The sequence below is a fragment of the Bubalus kerabau genome, chromosome 2, assembly GCF_029407905.1.
Source record: "Bubalus kerabau isolate K-KA32 ecotype Philippines breed swamp buffalo chromosome 2, PCC_UOA_SB_1v2, whole genome shotgun sequence".
NCBI classification, from domain to species: domain Eukaryota; kingdom Metazoa; phylum Chordata; class Mammalia; order Artiodactyla; family Bovidae; genus Bubalus; species Bubalus kerabau.
This window is the reverse complement of record NC_073625.1, coordinates 145,918,011-145,938,218: the sequence shown is the minus strand read 5'-3', so window position 1 is coordinate 145,938,218 and position 20,208 is coordinate 145,918,011. Positions and strand designations below refer to the sequence as shown.

Genomic DNA, 20,208 nt, shown 5'->3' with positions numbered 1-20,208 from the left:
AAGAGAAAATGGTTCAAGGACCAGATGAGCTTGATATTTTGAATAGTTATTTAAATAGAATCACTAGTTTACTGGTGTGAGCTGAAATAGTCCTATAAGCCTGAGTATGAAAGGATAGTATTGCTGGAGCGAGGCTCCTCCCTGCACAGAGACAGGCACCTAGGACAGCAGCCTCCTAGGAACTGATGTCTAAGGAAAACCACACAGGATCTGCCAAATCTGCTTTTTCTCAGGGTTACCACTTCCTGTGGGTTCAGCAGCTTGGGCTGAGTAAACTGGGGCTCCTGGCAGGTGTGTGTCTGATATCTCCCCTCTAGTTGGTAACCCAGTTGGTGTATTAACTTCATGTGAAAATGTTAGTTGCTCAGTCGTGTCTGATTCTTTGTGACCCCATGGACTGCCAGGGGGAGTAGTAGCCCCAGTAGCCCTCCAGGGTTCTCTGTCCATGGGGATTCTCCAGGCAAGAATACTGGAGGGGGTAGCCATTCCCTTCTCCAGGGGATCTTCCCAATCCAGGGACTGAACCCAGGTCTGCTGCATTGCAGGCAGATTTTTTACTGTCTGTGCCATCAAACTGCAGTAAATGGGTAAAGGGGCATTTGAAAATGCCTAACTTCAGTAACTGATCTTAAACCCTGTAAATATTTTTTGGTTTTCACTTGGGTTGTCCTGGGCCTACATAGTTTAGTGTTAGCTAGAATAAACTGTTTCAAAGTCATGACCAAAACATATATATGATGAAAGTGGTAGTCGCTCAGTCATGTCTGACTCTGCGACCCCATGGATTGTAGCCAGTCAGGCTCCTCTATCCATGGAATTCTCCAGGCTGGAGTGGGTTGCCATTTCCTTCTCCAGGGGATCTTCCCAACCCTGAGATCAAATCAGGGTCTCTTGCATTGCAGGCAGATTCTTTACCATCTGAGCAACCAAAGAAGCCTCATATATGATGAGGCTGTGAAAACTGATAAATTAGCCTCACCACACATTGTTAAATATGTATCTATATATACTTAACCTCACGAAGATGGGACCAGGGCTATCTTGTTCTGGGGAGTATCCTCAGAAATCAGCAGCATTACTTGATCATTTGACTATTAATTGATTAATAGGATCTTCCAACAAATCCCTTAATGAGCTTTTGTTATAGAGACAATAACACTGCCTGTGTTTAAAAATTTTGGTTTGCTTTACAGCTTTTCCAAGAAATTATTTTTGTTATTATTTTATGGTTCCATTTCTCTGAGGTAGTAATTAATATGTAAATTATTGTTCTCCAGGCTTGGGATTATTCCAGGATGGCTTTTCTTGGACTCTTCTCTTTGCTGGTTCTGCAAAGTTTGGCTTTAGGGACCACTTTCACTGATGAAACCATTGCTGAGTTGTCAGTGAATATGTATAACCATCTTCGAGCCACTGGAGAGGATGAAAATATTCTCTTCTCTCCATTGAGTGTCACCCTTGCAATGGGAATGTTGGAACTTGGGGCCCAAGGGTCTACGCTGAAAGAAATCCGTCACTCAATGGGATATGACAGCCTGAAAAATGGTAAGTGTGCTTAGGTTTGATTTCTCAAAATAGTTTGACTTTAGTTCTCAACTCAATTGTGTTGTCTATATCTGAGGCAGCAGTATTTAAACAGGGTAAGAAAGTGGTCTCACTAAGATGGTATGAGGAAGACGAGCATTAGGAAACCCAAGAAAGTTCTTTTTCTTAGCTGCATCCCTGGCTGAGTTAATCTAAGGAAATTATATCTTTATTATTATTATTATTATTATTGTTATTTAAATAAACTTCACTGTGATTAACAAAAGCAAACATGGTTCTTGCTCTGATGGCGTTTCCAATTTAGAAAGAGAGGCATAAATTAATCAATTATCACATAAATAAATGAGAAATTACAACTGTTAGGAATGCTTTAAAGAAAAAATTCTCTAAATATCAGAAATTTTTGTTTAAAATCAACTGTATCTTCATTGTTCAACTAGCAACCATGAATTTTTTTGGAATGTTGTATAATACTATCATGAAAATCTTGTATTGGAGAAAATTTCTAGCCAAAATGTATATTGTAATCACTTTGCTATGATGTAAAATTTCTATTTAATATTTCCAATATACATATGAATTAACTCATTAAAAACTTGAGAATTAATACAATTTTGACTGGATTTTCTATTTATAAAGTTAAAAAGTTTACTGAAAGTAAAATTTAAAGGTATATTTTGATTTTTAAACTAGATAATAAAAATTAATTCATATTTCTGATAATTATAAGACTAACTTAAAGTAACCTGAGTACTTTGAAAGAAAACAACCCAAATATCTCTACTTTATAGATAGATAATCAATAAAAAATAAAAATAATATCAGTAATAAAACTGCAAAAGTGAATTTGAACATCTAGAAATAGCACAAATCTTGCAACTTCCATACCATGTCAGTGTGGGGAAGAAGCCAGTGCTTTTTCTTTGGGCCTGTTCTCTTAATCCTCCTTGCTATATTTTCATGCTCTTCCACTCTTCAGAATCTTTCACTGTGTTTATTCCACTAATAAACATCCCTTGTCATTTTGCAGGTGAAGAATTTTCCTTCTTGAAGGATCTTTCTCACATGGTAACTGCTGAACAGAGCCAGTATGTGATGAAAATTGCCAATTCCCTCTTTGTGCAAAATGGGTTTCATATCAGTGAAGAGTTTTTGCAAATGATAAAAAAGTATTTTAATGCAGAAGTCAATCATGTGGACTTCAGTCAAAATGTAGCTGTGGCCAACTATATCAATAAGTGGGTGGAGAATAACACAAACAGTAAGTCATTTGGCTCCTTTCTCTAATAGCTTAGTTTGAACTTTCTTTTCCTTCTGACATTATTTGTCCCTTTGTTCCTTTTACATGTTGAATCTACTAATTATTTTTTATAGATTACAACTGATTTTAGAAACCTTGTTCATGAATAAACATTAGAGAAAGATTGCCAGGGTCCAGCCCCGGCTGATCCAGGGTATTGGAAGGAGAGAAGGCGTAGGCGACCTATTCAAATGTTAATTAGAGATATAAAGAGTAATAGAATGAGGATAGCTCAGTAGGAAAATTCAGTGGAGAAAAGAAGCTGAGTAGTTTGGTTTACATGGAAAATCAGTATAACCCGTGACACCAGGTTAGCTCTGACCACGGAGGTCGCAGGCGCCCTCTCGAATAACGGAAGGTGCCCCACCTTAGACACCTTCTCGAGTGGGTCTTAGAAGCCCAGGCAAATAAATAGTCGCAGAGGATATCCGCGCTCCAGATGGAGACTCAGCTGAAAATTGAGGGGAAGAATGACATGGGGAGACCAAGCGTTGGTGAGCAAGGCCCATAGCTTTATTTTCAACAGGGGCTTATATACCCTAAGTTACACATAGAGGATAATAGGGGATGCAAAGTCAGCAGTCTTTGATCCTTATCAAAAACCAGGGTTTCTTTCCTGCAAATTTATCGTATACAAATGGTTTAGGTGATTTACGTCATTTTCTGGCCAGAAGGCCTATTAACATTTTATGACTCTTGACAAAGACTTATCAACCGTAAGACTTATTTTCTCTAAGAGTAATTATTTTAAGGTTTGGTACCATCTTTCGAAGATAAAATTGCATTCCTATAGGGCGGATGTGTAATGGGTTTACAAAGGAAAGAATTTATTACCTTAAGAGTCTAAAGTTACTAACACCAAGGCCACTACTTATTTTTTCTACATACCAACTATATTAATTAATACACATTCAAGGATACAATTCAGGGGATGTGGAAACTTGGCAGCAAGCATTGGCTCATCAATAAAATCTTTTACTAGTTTTATTCTGACAGTTTCTAACTTTCTGAGAGGCTCTAGGCTATTTGAATATCTTAAGCTTCCCGTGCCTCTCGAGGCTGGGAGACTGTAAACAATCGTATGCATAGCTGTAGGTGTCCGGGTAAACTTGTCAGGCGAGTTAGAGAGCCATCTGAGGGGTTTGGATTTAAACACTCCTAATTGCCCAGGAACTTTATTAATTGGAGCTGTAAGTTAACTCTTTGTCAGAGAGAGTGAGATGGTGGTGGGGGACAGCCCCCAGTAAAGTCAGAGGTGAGAGCACAAAGCAATAAAGTAGGCAGACTCTGGTTTTTGTGGGGTAGATGCTCAAGAATATCCGGGGGGACTCCCGAGGCTCAATCCCGCCTTTGCGTCTGCCGAGCCTCCTTCCTCATGACCTTTGTCACGAGTGGAATGTCTCTCGCCGGCTCCCGGCAAAAGATGTTAAGTCTTTTGACATATATAGAATATTGGCACTGATAAATTAATATGAGATGTGTGTCTCCAGTTGGTGAGTTTCATCTGAACAGTAATTTTATTACTGTATGGAATTTTACTAGAGCTGACTATGTCATAAGTTAGATACTATTTAGAATGACAGTTGGTGACTCTCTTAACAGTGTGATTAAAATAGAATAAGAGAGTTTAAAGATATTTGTTGACTTTTAAACCACAGAACTTAATTGGTAATCAAAAAAGTATACAGGATTCCTTTTAAAAAGAGAAGCCCATTTTAAGCCAAATAAATGGAGAGGGATTAGAAAAAGATGCATTTGTTTTAATTTTTATTTCTAAATCTTATTATCCAAATGTATTCGAACTCTCCAAATGTTTCATATGTTATCATTTTATTTTCCAATTTTACCAAAAAATAATTGAAATTGGAATTTTAAAAAAATAAGACCAAACTGAAAGTAGATTACTTTGGCTGTTCATTAAATTAATTAACTCATGTTGTCAAGACTCCAAAAATAATATTAGTCTTAATACATTTAATGCTGGAACAGCAACAACAAAAGACCCTGATCACATACTCTTTGTCCCATAATCCCCAAAATGCTGACTTAAAAAAAAGAAGTGCTGACTAATAAAATGAGAAAGTGCCAAGCAAATATTGGTTCTATGGTTTCTAACTATGAGATTAAAATGTAACATTAAAGAAACACAATTGTGTTTTAACATTCAAAGAGTAAGTTAAGAATAATAATTCACCTGCATCAGACTGAATTATTGAAAGCTGTTTAATTCCAAACTCCCCTTAAACAATTTCAGCCATCACCAAAGTCCCAATGTCTTTCACAATAGATTTAGATAGAAACATTTAAATGATGAGAAATAAGATAGCATGAGTTAAACTGGCTTTTACACATCTGTTTTCACTTACTCAGAAGCAGTTGTTGCATTTGGTAAAAAGATATCCAATGTACATGGGGAAACCATTTGAATTGGATGACATTTAAATTACATATATTGTACAAGAGTAAACTTAGAAATGTTTGTTGAATGCTTATTCTGTGTTGGGGGGCTTTCCAGGTAGCTCAGTGGTGAAGAATCTGCCTGCCAATGCAGGAGACTAGGTTCTATCCATGGGTTGGGAAGATCCCCCGGAAAAGGGAATGGCAACCCACTCCAGTATTTTTGTCTGAAAATTCTATGGACAGAGAGCATGGCGGGCTATAGTCCACAGGGTCACAGAATCAGACACGACTGAGCTACTGAGCACATGCACACTCTGTGTTGAGTTTTACGTTTATCATTGCAACTAGGAAGTAGTGAAGCCTGAGATTCTGTTGTATGTAGTTCTGTAGTTTGTGAAAATGTCAGAATACTACTAGTGTTATTTTAGATGGTGTGGGTGTTTTAGATCCCCTTAGTCTGTAAGTGTGTGTGTGTGTGTGTGTGTGTGTATAATATTTTTTCCTTTAAAAGTTCAGTTCAGTTCAGTCACTCAGTCGTGTCCAACTCTTTGCGACCCCATAAATCACAGCATGCTAGGCCTCCCTGTCCATCACTAACTCCCGGAGTTCACTCAAACTCACGTCCATCGAGTCGGTGATGCCATCCAGCCATCTCATCCTCTGTCGTCCCCTTCTCCTCCTGCCCCCAATCCCTCCCAGCAGCAGAGTCTTTTCCAATGAGTCAACTCTTCACATGAGGTGACCAAAGTACTGGCGTTTCAGCTTTAGCATCAGTCCTTCCAAAGAACACTCAGGACTGATCTTTACGATGGACCGGTTGGATCTCCTTGCAGTCCAAGGGACTCTCAAGAGTCTTCTCCAACACCACAGTTCAAAAGCATCAATTCTTCAGTGCTCAGCTTTCTTCACAGTCCAACTCTCACATCCATACATGACCACTGGAAAAACCGTAGCCTTGACTAGATGGACCTTTGTTGGCAAAGTAATGTCTCTGCTTTTGAATATGCTATCTAGGTTGGTCATAACTTTCCTTCCAAGGAGTAAGTGTCTTTTAATGTCATTAGGTACTTTTAATTTTTATTGTAAATATTACAATGGTATAAAGTTCTTAATCACTCTGTCAGATGATAGTTTGACAATCTTTTGATATTCTTTCATCTTTTGATTTAATATGAATTTTCATCCGTTTGTCTTTTCCTGAATAGGTCTGTTGAAGGATTTGGTATCCCCAAGGGATTTTGACGCTGTCACTCACCTGGCCCTCATCAATGCTGTCTATTTCAAGGGGAGCTGGAAGTCACAATTCAGACCTGAAAATACCAGAACTTTTTCCTTCACTAAAGATGATGAAAGTGAAGTCCAAATTCCAATGATGTACCAACAAGGAGAATTTTATTATGGTAAGACATTTTGGCTTTTTTTCTCTCTTCTTAGAGCACATCAACAAATTTCTAAGAAAAAACATGAAATATTTGTTATTCAGATTTATTGTCAGTCTGATTTGGGCTACAATTCAATTTTCTTGGCCCCATTTTCAAAGACTTTTGATTAGATCCTGAGTGAATATTATATGTTGTGACAGTTTTCCAATATGTTTAGTTTATAAAGTTGATTACACATACAGAGTGGCTTTATTCATGTGAAAATATCTGACCTTGTATAAGAATGTTCTGAGTTCCTCCAGAAAGCCATTCACCTTGGGGTAGTTTTCAGTGAACCATATGTTCTACCCAGATCTTGATTTGTACACCCCATCACTTTTTGAACTATAAGTATTCTTTTAAAATTTTGCTTTCAGACTTGTGTATGTATGTGTGTGTGTGTGTGCGTGCTCAGTCGCTCAGTCATGTCTGACTCTTTGAGACCCCATGAACTCTAGCCCACCAGACTCCCCTGTTCACGGAATTTCCCATGCCAGAATACTAGAGTGGGTTGCCATTTCCACTCCAGGGGATCTTCCTGACCCAGGGATTGAACCCATATTTCTTGCATCTGCTGCACTGGTGGGCAGATTCTTTACCACTGTGCCACTTGGGAAGCCCATAAATATGCATGGTCAGGCATAATTATTCATAGTTTCACTTACTGAGAGTCTATAATTTGTGATACAAGTCAGCATCTTTGGCATTATTTTCAGGGATATTTTGTTGGACTTTTCAGAATTTTAGGGTGCTAATCCTCTCTATATACCATGCTGAACTGTGATAATTTATTGTCTTAAGCAGAAATGTAAGTAAGCTAAATATATGTTAGAACAAATATTTTATTCTATGCAAAGGTACATTATAAAAGTAACAGATTATAATCACAGTTAATTAAATTAACAGTCAAAATATGAAAGGAAAATATCCATTTATTTGAGAACCAAAATATTTAATGTGGTGTCTAAAGGATATCAGTTAAATGAAAATATTCAGAACAAAAACATTACATTTTTTAAAACTAGTTGCAGGGTTATTTATTTTAAAGACTTTATTATTATTATTATTATTATTATTAATGAAAGCCTGGTCAATTTAGCTAAATTCATGGAACACTAAGCCAATTACCTAATTATCTAATTTGGAGATTTTAATCACCATAAATGCTCTAAATTTCATGTTGGCTGTGCTACCTTGGCCTCAAAACTTTTAGCTGTGGTAATAATAGAGTAGGCTTTCCTGGTGGACTATCCCTGGGTTGGGAAGATCCTCTGGAGAAGTGAATGGCAACCCACTCCAGTTTTCTTGCCTGGAGAATTTTATGGACAGAGGAGCCTGGTGGGCTAGAATCTATGGAGTCAGAAAGAGTTGGACATGACTGAGCAAGAGTACGGGGTATTACATGGTCAGTTTTTCCCTTCTTAGAAATCAGGTGGATATTGGTAAATGTGATTCACATCCAACTTGGATCCAGAGCTTTATTTTTCTAATCATGACTTTTCATTTTTTTAATGATATCCTTAAAATATATTCATTTGAGGTATCTCCCTTAAAAATAAAATGTTAAGTCTAGAGAACATGCTGTGACACATGTGAAACGGTTCTGGAGATCCTAAAATTAATTTGGTAGGACTGAGGAATCACAATTTCAGGGCCTACTTTAAAATAAATTGTCTTCTTCTCAGATGCCTGAATTTTTTATATTCTATACATAAGTTTGGAAGAAAGTTATGACAAATATAAACGTTTTATTCAAGCCTTGATGGGGGCCTTTTTTCTCCTTTCTGTCCTTTTTTAGGGGAATTTAGTGATGGCTCCAATGAAGCTGGTGGCGTCTACCAAGTCCTGGAAATACCATATGAGGGAGATGCGATAAGTATGATGCTGGTATTGTCCAGACAGGAAGTTCCACTGGCCACACTGGAGCCATTGGTTAAAGCACAGCTGTTGGAAGAGTGGGCAAACTCTGTAAAGAAGCAAAAGGTGGAAGTGTACCTGCCCAGGTGAGAGACTCCTGTATAACTCCCTCTGAAAGCATGGACAGAGGGTATCAATGAGGGTTCTGACTCAAAGGAACTCTTGTCACTGCTTTTGAATTTTGTCTTGTGTTGCTCTTATCTTCCTCCTTTTCCTTCTCCTCCTTCTTCATCTTTTTAAAAAATATTCTTTCACACTCATTCAGTTCTGCCCAGAGACACAGGCTGACTCATTTATTCATTCAGTGCCACTTATCAAGACCAAGTTTCAGATATGAGTCAATATCCTTAGCTTAATTTTAGAAGATTTTTCAATAGACTGTCTCTGAATATCATTTGCATTGACAGTCTTCTGGTAGTTCATTAATATTTGAAGTTGATAATAGCTGGGGGAAAATAACTTTCTACTTTGTTGGAAGTGCAAACAAGTCATGTTTTAGGTGTTAAGATGCAATCATAAATAAGCAGGAAGAAGCTTAAAATTCTCCCTGTGGCTGAAAGAATAAAAGCTATGCAGGGCCTAGATATTCTGACTACCATCCACTTCCTCAACCCTTTCTCTGACCACTCACCATATCGAATCCTTTGTAGTAGGTACTGTCTGTATGCTTGTACTTATACCACAGTCACCTGCCCTTTTATGCCTCTAGGTCTCTATGTACATTTTTGCATTAACCTAAAATGCCCTCTTGGAGTCTTTGCCAGGTATTGTTTACTTGGCCTTCAGGTTGCAACTCTGGCACCAATTCTTCTAGAACCAGGTGATGGAGCAGATGATCCTCCCTTTGCCTCATGTATCCTCCCTGTTATGACAGTGCATTTATGTTACTGTGCATGTTTGCTAAGTCACTTCAGTCATGTCCAACTCTCTGTGACCCTGTGGACTGTAGGTCACCAGGCTCCTCTGACCATGGGATTGTCCAAGCAGAATACTGGAGTGGGTTGCCATGCCCTCCTCCAGGGGGTCTTCCTGACCCAAGGATTGAACCCACATCTCTTACTGTCTCTTGCATTGGCAGGTGGGTTCTTTACCACTAGTGCCACCTGGGAAGTCTCAAATTACCACCCCATAGCAGAATTAAATGTTTTGTAGGTCTTGATTTTTTTTCTGTCAATTTTTTTAAAGTCAGTTCTCTCTCCCATCCTAGAAACACAATAAGTGTTTGCAAAAATCAAATCCAACTGAAGATATTATTCTGCCCTGAATACCTTAAAACCTAATAGGAGAGCTAGACCAGTAAACACAAACAACAAATTTATAAACATAATGTGTAAATTCTAGGCTAGAAAACAAGACCCAGATAAACAGCCAATAAGCATGTACAAGTGTGTATGTGGAGTACAGTTCCAATATTCATTCCATATTAAGAAAATTTTTAAAACATGATTAATATGAATACTGAAGGATGATAAATAAGATATTAGTATTAAAATTGAATTACTAAAGTTCATTGTTCATGCATGCATGCTAAGTCTCTTCAGTCATGTCCAACTCTTTGCAATGCCCCCCACCCCATCAGATTCCTCTGTCCATGGGATTCTCCAGGCAAGAATACTAAAACTCATTAACTAATTCATATTTATTCCTTTAATAACAATAGGAATTATCATTTGAGGGTCACATTTTATATAAATACTTATTTTTCCAAAACTTTAGCTGATGTTTGTTTATGTTAATGAAAGACTGTTTGAAACTATATACATTTTTAGCTAGAACTATATGTGCACTTTATTTTAAAGTTGTATATTCATAATATATAGCCATATATTTCTTAGTCTACATATGAAAGTTAAGGTAATCATAACCCCAGTTTTTTTTCTTTCTGGCTAATGTACTTAACTTGTATAACTTCCCATGATAATACATTTATGAAGAAAGATTTCTGTTCTCAAGGAGAGATAGCCATTGAATATCTAACAAACAAAACCAAGGGTTTTTATAATAGGTGATCATTTACGTCTATTATTTAGTACATGAGGGCTTCCCTGATGGCTCATTGGTAAAGAATCTGCCTGCCAATGCAGAAGTCGCGGGTTCATTAACTGGGTTACAAAGATCCCCTGGAGAAGGAAATGGTAACCCACTCCAGAATTGTTGTCTGGGAAATCCCATAGACAGAGGAACTTGGCAGGCTATAGTCCATGGGGTTGCAAAAGTGTAGGGCACAACTGAACAATAACAACAATTTAGTATATGAACGATGTATCTTAACTCTAAAGGAACCATTTACTTTTAAACATTAATCTTTAAATAACTAAATCTGATTTAAACTCTTATCTACTGACCTTTTATCATTAATTTTGTATTTTCCCTTGTATTTTATAAGGTATTCTTTTTGATGATATCAGAAATTCAGTACAGAATTAATGCATCTTTTACTAAATTCTATGAATTAGCTGTAGCATTTCCTCAAATGTTTAATTCTATGAGGATGCAAAGTTATTTGGTATTTTAAAAGAATTCTAAATGACTGCTTAATAAGTATCATATATTGTAATTCAACCGTATTCACTAGAAAATGTGGCCTCCAGGTCCTGTCCACTGAGAAATTGAATGCGGCAGCAGAAGAAAATTAAATTTTCATTTTCTAAAAGATACTCTTCAATTATGAAATAGTTTAGCTTGCTTGCTTGCTCATATTAATGCCTGTTACTAAACTAGGCACAGTTAATTACCTTGTATTCATTTTGCCAGAAGTACTACCAATTCTCCTTCTGCATGGCTAATGCATAGAGTGGGAGGCTAAATAGCTACATAAGATAAACTGGGTTTCCTTTTTTAAGAGATTGACTGTTTTCAAATGCCAGTGTGTCAGTAATAATCAATGGGAACCATCCACCCTTCCATTTTATAGCTTTAGGACCCAGCAAATGTTCATTGAGGGTAATGATTAGGGTAATGATTTATGTGACTTTAATTTTAGCAAAGGTAAAAATTTTCTAATAGTTGTGTTCCAGCTTTACTCAAGTGCCTGTCTTAAAGGGCTTATACAACTTGTTTGTTTGTTTGTTTTTTCACATGAAGACATTACTCTAAGAATTGAACTTAGTATTTCTGAATTTGCCCACATTCTGGTTCTATCTGACAGGTATTTACTTTCTATTATATCAGGTTTTATACAAATTGATTTAAAATGCTTTCCTTAAGAGGCATAGGGTATTTGGGGGTTGGGGGAGAGTGGAAGAGGCAATTACTTTTGTATTGTTATTTTTTTTTCCCCTGAACAATAAATCCTACAGGAATCAGATGCTGAATTGAAATTACATTTTTATCCAAAATACAAGAATCTGTTCAGAAGAGGGTAAGATTTCTATCTCTATGTGATATTACCAAATCCAGTGAAATACCACATGGGATTGCCAAATATTCTTCCAATTTATCCATGTTAGAAAATATAATTTGGCTACTATATAAAATATATATTATTTATATATGCATAATATATGTAAAATATTTAAAAGCACTGTGGAATAATGCCTGCCCTAAAGTAACTATCATGTAATTATTATCTATTATTATTATTGTTTATTTCTAAGTCCTAGTATTTATCTTATGTTAATCTATCTTTATACATACTTTTCTCTAAGTAGGATTTCTAAAACCTGATTCTAATGAAATTGCCATCTTCATTATATATTTTTACTTTTCTGTTTTTACTGATACAGTTTAGGTATAAAAATATTTTTCTAACATCAGAATCAAATCTCTATTTGGAATGCAGATGGACTGGCTGTAGTTTCTTTCCACTCTGACCTTTGTAGTCTCAGATTTTTCATTTGTGATCAGAGTGCTAGAAATCAAAGGATAAGTGGTTCTCTATTTTGTAATGAGAAACCATCCTGCTACTTTGAAATGCTTGTCTACTAATAAAGCACTTCAGTTCCATGCCTTAAAAGAAAACCGGTGCATAAGCCATCTGATTTTGTTTTTTAACATGAATGCTTTTATTAGATTTTTCTACAAAGGGTTTGATTGATTCTTACACATTTTTTTTTTACAAATGTCCTTATATGTAATATATATTTGTTCTTTTCTAACACTTGCTTCACATAATCTCCAGTGTTTCTGCCCTCCATATACCTCTTTAATTTATTCAGATATAATAGAAAGTTGCAAATATAAGATTACATCAAATGCCTTTACAAAAACAGCCATGCCTTATAGTTTTAAAAAAAGCAGTGTTGTGGCTTTTTATTTTTAAAACCAGTGGGTGAAATGTAAGATCTTCCTGTAGCTTGTTTGTCTGTTTCTAAAGAAGCCATTGTTGGAATTATGGTGATTAGTAGTGGGGGTACTTTTCAGTCAGGAAGATCTCAGCTCATATCTTTATTCTGCCACCTACTAGCTGTGTGATTAGGGCAAGTTGCTTGGTGGGCTGCAGTCCATGGGGTCACTAAGTCGGGCATGACTGAGCGACTTCACTTTCACTTTTCACTTTCATGCGTTGGAGAAGGAAATGGCAACCCACTCCAGTGTTCTTGCCTAGAGAATCCCAGGGACAGAGGAGCCTGGTGGGCTACCGTCTATGGGGTCGCACAGAGTTGGACACGACTGAAGTGACTTAGCAGCAGCTTAGTGTTGTTGAACTTCAGTTTGTTCTTCTGTGGAACAGAGATAATAATACCTATCTCATAGGACTGTGTGAGATTATCACAAGGATGATTAAATGGGATTCTAAGCATAAAAGAATTTGCACAGTGCCCAGGACATAGTGGCACTAGCGCTAATGGTAAAAAACTCTCCTGCCAATGGAGGAGATGGAAGAGATGTGGGTTTGATCCCTAAGTAGGGAAGATACTCTGGAGAAGGAAATGAAAACCCACTCCAGTATTCTTGCCTGGAAAACCCCACAGAGAGAAGAGCCTGGTGAGCTACAGTCCATAGGGTCACAAAATATCAGAAATGACTAAAGCGACTTAGCACTGCACTGCACTGGGACTTGTAAACACTCAGTGTAAATGTTACACATAGCTGCAATACAGTAAGTACTGTTAGCAGTATCTGCCCTTTATTTCATGCCTCCTGCATGATAGCACTGTCCTAAGACATTTGGAAACCTTATTTAATCTCCTCAGTGATACTGTGACGTAGGCATTATTATTGCCATTTTCCGCATCCCAAAATCGAGGCTCAGAACTTAAGGAACTTGCCCCAAATCAATCTCTATCAAATACCATCTTCATCTGAACAGCCTCAGAAGTGTGAAACGAAGCTGGTTTTAAGAAGTAAAAAGGATTCCTTACTGACATCTTCCTTCACGTCCCTATTTTAGGCAGATCAGGATATACATACTACCTGGACCATATCTCAGCTCTGCCACTTATTAGCTATGATCCAAGGTGGAGCTCCCTTGGTGGCTCAGCAGTAAAGAATCTGCAATGCAGGAGACCTTGGTTTGATCCCTGGATCAGGAAGATCCCCTGGAGAAGGAAATGGCAAACCACACCAGTATTCTTGCCTGGGAAATTCCATGGACAGAGGAGCTGAGTGGTCTACATTCCATAGGACTAAAAGAGTCAGATACGACTTAGTAACTAAACCACCACCATCACAACTTAATCAAGTTATTTCATTTCTCTGCCCTTCAGTTTCCTCTAATATTAACTGAAGATAATAATAGCTACCTCAAAGGGCTGTAGTGATATTTAAATTAATCTGTTTTTATTGATCTATTTTATACTGTTGGAAAAGTTTCTATTGTATAGTAAGCTCCATCTGTGACCAATAAGTAAATGAACAAATAAATAAATGACAAAGCATACACAGAAAACACTTTAAAATTTCACTCAAGCCATTGAATATATTCTGCAGTATATTTTCCTACTCATCCCACTTATTATTTTCACAGTCACTATCTGCTTTTTGTGGTATCAAAGTAAACAATGTATAAGTGCAAGTTAAACTGTTGGATATAGACAACATTTAGTACTTAGTTTGATATGTTTGCTATACATTTACTCATCTGTTGGTTTTCTCCTGATTATTACTCCTGTTTATAGCAACCATTCTCTTGTCATTCTTCTTAAAACCAGAAAATCAAAAATGATGCTAGTATAACATTTAGTGACTATTACAGACTTAGCTTTTTAAGGACACAGCCCATTGCCTAAAAACTTACATATTTATGATCTGTTTTGATTAGAAGGTAACAATACTTTAAAAAGGAAATAGTACTAACCAGCTGTTTTCACGTTTTATAAAAAAAATTAATAAAAAGCCTTTGCTTTTAAAAACTGTGGTTGTTTATTAATACAGTCATATTTGGTCCATATTTTTCACTGGAAATATTGGTGATACGATGCATTGATTTAGAAGAGATTCCATATTAAGACCAACATGGCTTCCTATTTATTAATGTAATACTATTCTGTTATGTTATTCTTTTTAATACTCCCTCTTTTTACAATAATAACCAAATGCTACATGCAGTCAAAAGCCAGTTTTAGCATAATTTATCCTCTATAAAATAGACTTTTAAAAAATCAACATATCTAACATTTTATTCTTGTCCTAGGTAACAATATGCTGTAACTAAATACTTCTTCCCCTCTATGTTCTCCAGGTTCACAGTGGAACAGGAAATTGATTTAAAAGATGTTTTGAAGGCTCTTGGAGTAACTGAAGTTTTCATCAAAAATGCAAATCTGACAGCCTTGTCTGGTAGGAAATAAACATCAATTAAAAAAAAAATTCCAAAAAGCTTTTTTATAATGATGATGGTGAAGCCTCTGTTTATTACAGAGTTCTGAGGTAAAATATATTTATCAATTGCCAGATAAATATAGCAAATATATTTAACTTCTATAAGAAAATTATAAATACAGTCATAACACTAAATTTATGTTATTCTGATTCATGTCTTATCTTTGACAGTAGATTATATTCTCCAGAAGACCTCTCTTATACATCTTTGAATTCCCCATAACATCTGACAAAATGCCTTGTAGATAATCAATAGATGTGTTGATTGAATATCTCAATGTATCTGGTTATAATAAATCATGTCCATGGGGTCGCAAGAGTTGGATACAACTTAGCGACTAAACTAAACTACTATAATAAATCATATAGTAAAGAAAGAAGGCAGAAAGGATAACTGAGTACCCACTGTGAGAACTAGATGTTTTAAAAAGAATACCTGTGAGATGATGTAAATATTGTCCTGCTGCTGCTGCTGCTAAGTCGCTTCAGTTGTGTCCGACTCTGTGCGACCCCATGTGTGCCCCATAGGGGCAGCCCACCAGGCTCCCCCATCCCTGGGATTCTCCAGGTGAGAACACTGGAGTGGGTTGCCATTTCCTTCTCCAATGCATGAAAGTGAAAAGTGAAAGTGAAGTCGCTCAGTCATGTCTGACTCTTCACGACCCCATGGACTGCAGCCTACCAGGCTCCTCCATCCATGGGACTTTCCAGGCAAGAGTACTGGAGTGGGTTGCCATTGCCTTCTCCTGAATATTGTCCTAAGTCTTCAATGAAAAACCATGGTTTTGAAGAAATAGCTTCAAATATACTTGGCATATTAGCTGTTGAGTAATTTATTTTAAATCTCCCACAGGAAAACAACCAGTTAAATTATTTGATTTCCTAATTTGATCAGGATAAAAATATTAACATATTAGTAATAGTTCTGTTAAGGTACTTAGAAATGTACAATTCTTTTGGAAATACTTTAAAGCAACCAATTCTAAGATACTTGTGAGTATAAGTCTTAGATTAGATAATTATTTTCTATTATTTCTATAGAACATGGGAAATAATCCTTTTTCTGATGAGATAAAGACAGATATATATCAAGAAAAAAGATACTGAATATGTAGGGCTTCTTTATATGCAATTTATTGAATCAAAGTCTCCAACTATAGAGAGAGTAGAGGTGATAAAAAAAAAAAAATCCTTAGCCTTTCATGTGTTTATAGGAAAGAATTTAGATTTTTCTCTCCTGAAGCAACAACCTATAGAAAAATCAAGCTGACTGAATAATAGCTTCTCAACCTGGAGTGTGAATAATAGCTTCTCAACATGGACTGAATTTAGAAAAGTGGATGCGTCCACCCCTGAAATTGCATATAGGGGTGCATGCGTGTGTATGTGTGTGTGTGTACAAGAGAGAGAGACAGGGCAGAGATAGCAGGTGCATAGCTTTCAAGAATTTCTCAAGGAGTCTACAATGAAAAAAGGTTTTATCCTCCCAGGTTTTGGCTTGGGAAGATTGTTTTCTAACGAGCATTCAGCTTCTGGCAATGAGATGATACTGATGTATTCAATACCACAACTTCTACCCGTCATTTAGACAACTTACATCCCAAAACACTAATAGAACTTTTATACATGCCTACTATATAAATGTTCCTGTCCTCACGAGAGAAGTGAATGTTCCCTGAGGAAAGGTCCTCATGGCTTACATCCAGGATCCTAGGGCTCTGAACTTTTGAGTAGGGTTGTCAAGAAGATAGGACTGGTGGAGATTCAGAAGGTAATGTGTACATTGTACTTGAGTCAGAAATATATTCATGGTTCGCGCATAGGATAATTTAAAGTTCTTACGCTCCTTTCCTTAGGAATTCAGATAATCTGTCTGCTATACTGGCCAAATTCCAACTGGATAATTATATTTTGCTTTCTTACCATTGCTCTATTTTCGGTTTGATTAATGATTCCTCACTGTCTCACCCAAACATCTACGCAGTTATTTCACACACACAGAATATTTGCTGCTTTTCAGTCCTGAGGGAGTATCATTGTAATGGCAAATCAATTATTGTGATCAGTGTGGCTTAAATTTTTTCACATATCTGGAAGGTTTATAAGGTAATATTTAATTGCCTTTACTTCAGGGACAGTAGAGCATAAATGTACATATTAGTGCAGATTTGAAATCACACTAGTCTTTTTCAGAGTTCATATAGTCTATAGTGGAAAGTCTCTGCTCTTTGAACAAGCCTCCATCAGCATTGAATTTGTCTCAGCATCCTGCTTGCAGAGGCATTCCCAGTACTTGACCCAGGGCTGACACATAGTTGGTACACAGTAGACATCTGCTAGGCCTTCCCTGGTGCATTGCAAGAGATGTAGGAGATGTGGGTTCAATCCCTGGATTGGGATGATCCCCTGGAGGAGGGCATAGCAACCCACTCCAGTATTCCTGCCTGAAGAATCCCATGGACAGAGGAGCCTAGTGGGCTGCAGTGCATAGGGTCACAAATAGTTGGACATGACTGAACTGATTGGGCACACACAAGCATCTGCTAGAGGATAAAACAAGGGAGAGAAGAAGAGAATAGGTTTATCTGGGGCCACCTTGTCTGCTATATTTCTTGTATCATTTAACTCCTTAAAATATCAGTAAGAAATCCAGGATTGGCCTCAAACGCTACCCAATTGAGATTTTCAGGATAACTGATCCAAGGTTAACTTCTCAAGCTTTCAGTGAGAATTCCTTGATTCTTAAATTACCAGTTTTGCCAGAGTCTTGGAAATCCTGGCATACCAGCCACCCCAGCTAATACATTCTTCATTCTCTTTCTCTCTCTCTCTCTTACAAATATACACATTACCTTATAAATCATTCATTCAGAAACCTTCTAGTGACACAGCTATAAAACTTGCCTCTCCATTCCTCTAAATTCAATAGCATTTATTCCCTGCATCATTTTGGGGACACCATATGCTCTGTCTTATGTGGTTGGTGTCCTTTTCACATGTATACTTCTTTTCCCCAAATAACATGAAAACCTTGCTGATTAAAATGTTTATGACACTTAGTAATCCTCACAAGTACCTAGGAAAATTATAAACATGTATTTGATTACTACTTTCTGCTTTAATGAAAATTTCATGGTGTTTAAGTTATATAAATTAATTATATTCCGTGCCACATCTATTCCTTTCATTTAACAACTCTTAGTAAGGCAGATATGGTGAGCAAAGTACTAAGTCATAAAAGTGAAGAAATGATTATGATGTTATACCTTTGACTGTGTGGATCACAATAAACTGGAAAATTCTGAAAGAGATGGGAATACCAGACCACCTGATCTGCCTCTGAGAAATTTGTATGCAGGTCAGGAAGCAACAGTTAGAACTGGACATGGAACAACAGACTGGTTCCAAATAGGAAAAGGAGTACATCAATGGCTGTATATTGTCACCCTGCTTATTTAACTTATATGCAGAAAGTAGTAATCAAATACATGTTTATAATTTTCCTAGGTACTTGTGAGGATTACTAAGTGTCATAAACATTTTAATCAGCAAGGTTTTCATGTTATTTGGGGAAAAGAAGTACACATGTGAAAAGGACACCAACCACATAAGACAGAGCATATGGTGTCCCCAAAATGATGCAGGACTGGAAGAAACACAAGCTGGAATCAAGATTGCCGGGAGAAATCTCAATCACCTCAGATATGCAGATGACACCACCCTTATGGCAGAAAGTGAAGAGGAACTAAAAAGCCTCTTGATGAAAGTGAAAGTGGAGAGTGAAAAAGTTGGCTTAAAGCTCAACATTCAGAAAACGAAGATCATGGCATCCGGTCCCATCACTTCATGGGAAATAGATGGGGAAACAGTGGAAAGAGTGTCAGACTTTATTTTTGGGGGCTCCAAAATCACTGCAGATGGTGACTGCAGCCATGAAATTAAAAGACGCTTACTCCTTGGAAGGAAAGTTATGACCAACCTAGATAGCATATTCAAAAGCAGAGACATTACTTTGCCAACAAAGGTCCGTCTAGTCAAGGCTATGGTTTTTCTACTGGTCATGTATGGATGTGAGAGTTGGACTGTGAAGAAAGCTGAGCACCGAAGAATTGATGCTTTTGAACTGTGGTGTTGAAGAAGACTCTTGAGCGTCCCTTGGACTGCAAGGAGATCCAACCAGTCCATTCTGAAGGAGATCAGCCCTGGGATTTCTTTGGAAGGACTGATGTTGAAGCTGAAACTCCAGTACTTTGGCCACCTCATGCAAAGAGTTGACTCATTGGAAAAGACTCTGATGCTGGGAGGGATTGGGGGCAAGAGGAGAAGGGGACGACAGAGGATGAGATGGCTGGATGGCATCACTGACTCGATGGACATGAGTCTCAGTGAACTCTGGGAGTTGGTGATGGACAGGGAGGCCTGGCGTGCTGCGATTCATGGGGTCGCAAAGAGTCGGACACAACTGAGCGACTGATCTGATCTGATCTGACCTGCTCTGAAGAAACACACAGACTTGTGAGGAGAGAGACATAAACAGCTGGATTTAATTAAGGGAGGAGTGACAAAAATGTTTTATTGTAGAGTGGTTCTTTTTAAAAAAATAATTTTATTTATTTATTTTATTTTGTCTGTGCTGGGTCTTCATTGCTGCGTGTGGGCTTTTCTCTACTGCAGGGAGCAGGGGCTAGTCTCTAGTGGTGGTGCGCGGGCTTCTCATTGCAGTGCCTTCTCTTGTTGAAAAGCATGGGCTGTAGGGTGCACAGGGTTCAGTAGTTGTAGTTCACGGGCTCTGGAGCACAGACTCAACAGTTGTGGTTCACGGGATTTGTTACTCCGTGGCACGTGGCATCTTCCAGGATCAGG

General features: G+C 37.4%; 1 protein-coding gene across 5 annotated transcripts in view; it reads left to right on the top strand.

Annotated features, from left to right (window-relative positions):
• Positions 1-20,208, top strand: part of SERPINI1 (serpin family I member 1) — an 82,752-nt gene that overhangs the window by 48,142 nt on the left and 14,402 nt on the right. For all 5 annotated transcript variants that reach the window (XM_055569157.1, XM_055569156.1, XM_055569155.1 and 2 more), the window contains 5 exons: positions 1,278-1,545; positions 2,576-2,806; positions 6,451-6,645; positions 8,465-8,669; positions 15,206-15,303. In XM_055569157.1, coding sequence (XP_055425132.1) covers positions 1,296-1,545; positions 2,576-2,806; positions 6,451-6,645; positions 8,465-8,669; positions 15,206-15,303 — 979 coding nt within the window. In that variant the 5' untranslated portion in view covers positions 1,278-1,295. The remainder of the gene's footprint in view (positions 1-1,277; positions 1,546-2,575; positions 2,807-6,450; positions 6,646-8,464; positions 8,670-15,205; positions 15,304-20,208) is intronic.